Source organism: Macrobrachium rosenbergii, unplaced genomic scaffold, assembly GCF_040412425.1.
Source record: "Macrobrachium rosenbergii isolate ZJJX-2024 unplaced genomic scaffold, ASM4041242v1 13902, whole genome shotgun sequence".
NCBI classification, from domain to species: domain Eukaryota; kingdom Metazoa; phylum Arthropoda; class Malacostraca; order Decapoda; family Palaemonidae; genus Macrobrachium; species Macrobrachium rosenbergii.
Window position 1 is genome coordinate 347,468 of NW_027100722.1, and position 3,311 is coordinate 350,778.

General features: G+C 36.8%; 1 protein-coding gene across 1 annotated transcript in view; it reads right to left on the reverse strand.

Moving 5' to 3' along the window:
* Positions 1-1,370, reverse strand: part of LOC136837956 (crustacean hyperglycemic hormone-like) — a 2,145-nt gene extending 775 nt beyond the window's left edge. Inside the window, exons 1-3 of the mRNA XM_067102824.1 lie at positions 1,266-1,370; positions 596-661; positions 142-305 (exon numbers count right to left, since the gene is read on the reverse strand). Of these exons, the coding sequence (XP_066958925.1) occupies positions 142-305; positions 596-661; positions 1,266-1,280 (245 nt within the window). The 5' untranslated portion in view covers positions 1,281-1,370. The remainder of the gene's footprint in view (positions 1-141; positions 306-595; positions 662-1,265) is intronic.
* Between the last annotated feature and the right edge of the window lie 1,941 nt (positions 1,371-3,311).

Consider the following 3,311-nt stretch of genomic DNA (forward strand, 5'->3'; position numbering starts at 1 on the left):
CCTTCAACAGTTAATATTCTGAAGCTTAAATTTAATGCATATTAGAAAGCATGGTGACCATTTTATTTCTAAACAGGTAATAACTTTGATAATGACGATAGAAAAAAACCAGCGATCAGCACTTGCTTACGAAACACTTACTTGCAAGCCATCCGATCGTTGCTACCACGGGACAGGTTGTAACAGTCATCACAGAGGCGATTAAGAGCGGCATATTGCTCCTTGTCAAATTTCCCGTGACATTTTAAAGACTGAAACTCTTTAAAAGTGTTGGGACGAATTCGGATGAACGAAGCTGATGTCTCCTGGAAAAATGTATATATATTCGACAGTAGCAGGTTTTAGCAGTCATTTCAAACTATGAAGATTCAAGAAAATTTTTATTCAAAAATTTAAACAGATTTTGTGAGCAAAGCTGCCTTTATGAAATTACACTGGGAGTCCACCAGTGAGAACTACATAATTCTTAACTATGCATTATAAACTGTATTTCAAGGGTACCCCCCATAAACATAACGGGATGGTATATAACGTAATACTTGACATTGAAAAAATGTACTTGAAACTCAACGCACCAAAAATCTCTAGACCTCACCTGACAGAGAAGCAGAGCACCCAACATTAGCACCAATCGGCCATAAGGTAACAGATGGCGGAGTCTCTGAAAATATGAGAGTGGGATTAACTAGGTCTTTTCATTTTGGAATAAAAGAGAAAATTAACGGCAATGCACTTGGAAACATCAAAACTTCAGCAACGTTAGTCTTTTATTATCACCGAAAGAAGTGTGTATTCAGCAAAGCCAAAGCTAGACCTAATTTTCTGTTGAGCACAATGAAAGTCTTATGAACAGTGAATCGATGCTTAGAAAAAATGAAATTTCAAAACCGCAGCAACAGAATTAGAACGGATTTCATGGTTTTGTATTTTTTATTTTTTAAATTTCTCTGATAATTTTGTTGTAGATCAACGACAGTTACCTTTTCGGTAATGCTTAGAGTTCTTACTGTAAATTCAATTTTCAACTCTCACCAAGAGTGGAGAGAGAACCTTTGGAACCACTCCATACAAATCACAATGAACAAATATAATTACGTACGCAAAAAAAAAAAAATGCTGTTATAATTGTTATGTTACTGAGGTGACTAAATCAAAAGCATTTGTTATAAACCAACCGCAGAAATGACCAGTTATGGATGACTGTGATGAAACCTTGGACAATGGTGACAACTCGGCTTTGATTCTGAATAAAACGAATTCCTTACCTGGGAAATGAACATAGAGTTGATAGTTGATGGAGATTCAAAATAAAAAGTTCTCTTTCGAAGGAACCCACTGGTCTCCTCAACCTTGTTCCTTGGTGCTGTTGGTGACAGTTGTGGTGCTCCAAGAAATCTCTCCGACTTCTTATATATCCTTGCTGGATGTCTTTGAAGGCCATTATCCTAGCTTGACGTCTTGAGAGACACAAGATCACCTAATCATTCTCAACTCCCACCAGCTTCCTAATGAAGATTTCATGGCGTCTTTGACATAGATAGCAACTTTGTTTTCATGTTTCTAGTAATATCAATGCAAATGAAAAGACGCAGTAAATTTCTAAATGCATTCCATACTTCCTCTCAGGCGATAGTTCAGAACAAACTATTTCAGCTGTCAGCATAATCGTGGTAACGTAGACAATCGTCTGAGAAGAGAAAGAAACTGAATATCACTTAGGTTGTAGAAGATAACTACAAGAAATAGTAAAAAATAAAAGTAGGCTATATTTAATACTAATGTAAGCCAGTGTTTGTTAACCCGACAGAAATCAACGGCTATGATCCTAACAATTCTTCGAGTTGCTTTGAAAGTATTCCACACTGGAGAAGAAGACATTGTTTCCTATTCTTCATTTTTTGACGTTCATATTTTAACACTGAATTTTAATAGTATATCATCATTCACCCATTCATTATCATTCATATCATTAACTTATATAGTTCACCTTCATTATGGCGCTGAATAATCCTGATGGGTTCCGGCGCTTGATCTTCAAGACCTAAATTTCATAATCAATCAATTAAACAAAAAGAGAAGAGTTCTCATGTCCAGTTGTTTATGTTAATGGAACAGCTTATGCATTAAGATAACAGCACTATAGTGCCATTCTTCTTGTACAGAAACGTTAATCAAATATTTCACTGTGTTTAGTGAAAAGTATTCTAACTGTAACATCAATTTTTCTGCATATCTGTTTTCATCAGATTTCGTAATTTATGGCAATTTATTTCTGCCAAGCTCATGACAAAACTCGAAATGAATTTCAGGAACACATTTTACCTTTGACCAGCATTTTTTGACATACCAGTCCTTGATCACCTTTAAAGCGATTCTGGAGTGAATTTGAGAAACTGTAATTATACAATCTGTTATTCCGAGAGAGCAAACAGTGTAAAGACATCACCTAAATAATGTTTCCTACATTATTTAGGTTCACGGTAGGCATTACTAAAGGGTGTTTGCATCTTCCCTTTGGCTCCTAACTACATCACTTTTTAATCTTCTTTGCCTCCATTTACGCCTCCTCTCTTCAGTCTTGCTGTCCAACTTCTCCAACTGTTACCTCTTTGCGCAGCTGCTCGTTTTTTTCCCATTTCCACCTTTAGATGCTTGTACTTCATTTCCTTTGCTTTGTGGAGCGCTTTTTCTTGCTGTCCAACCACTCCAACTCCCTCTGTTCACTGCTGAAGTTCTGAATGGCAGAAAGCGTTCCCTTAATGACAGCGGGTGAATTTATGAATGATGACAAATATATCATGGTTGAAATGTTTGAGCGACGTTCACCCATAATTTGTGGGAATAGAAGCAATGTAATGCCATCGCTGCATATAACTGTGTGTACGCATATTGTCAAGGCTTTTCATTCCTTTTACTGTACCTCATTTCATATTCTTTTTCTTCCAAATTACTTTCCACCCTCTCCTAACAGTTTTTAAATAGTGTAGCTAGGAGGTTTTCCTCCTGTTACACCTTTAAAACCTTTTCACTCTTAATTCCCCTGTCAGGGCTGAATGACTTCATAGGTCCCAGCACTTGGCATCTGGGCTAAGTTTTGTATTCCATTCCATTCCTAACAAGGAGCAGCTTGATTGCTGTAATAAGATGGCTTCTATGCCTGGAGGTCCTATAGCCATCATAAACTACTTTCTTGTATGTCTTCTTTGTCTTTATCTAAAATCGTTTGACAACCAAATTTTCTGAGATATGTCAGTATCTTCCGCCAACCTGTGCGCCAATAAGGGCGATTAAATGAGGGGATATGTTGGTGA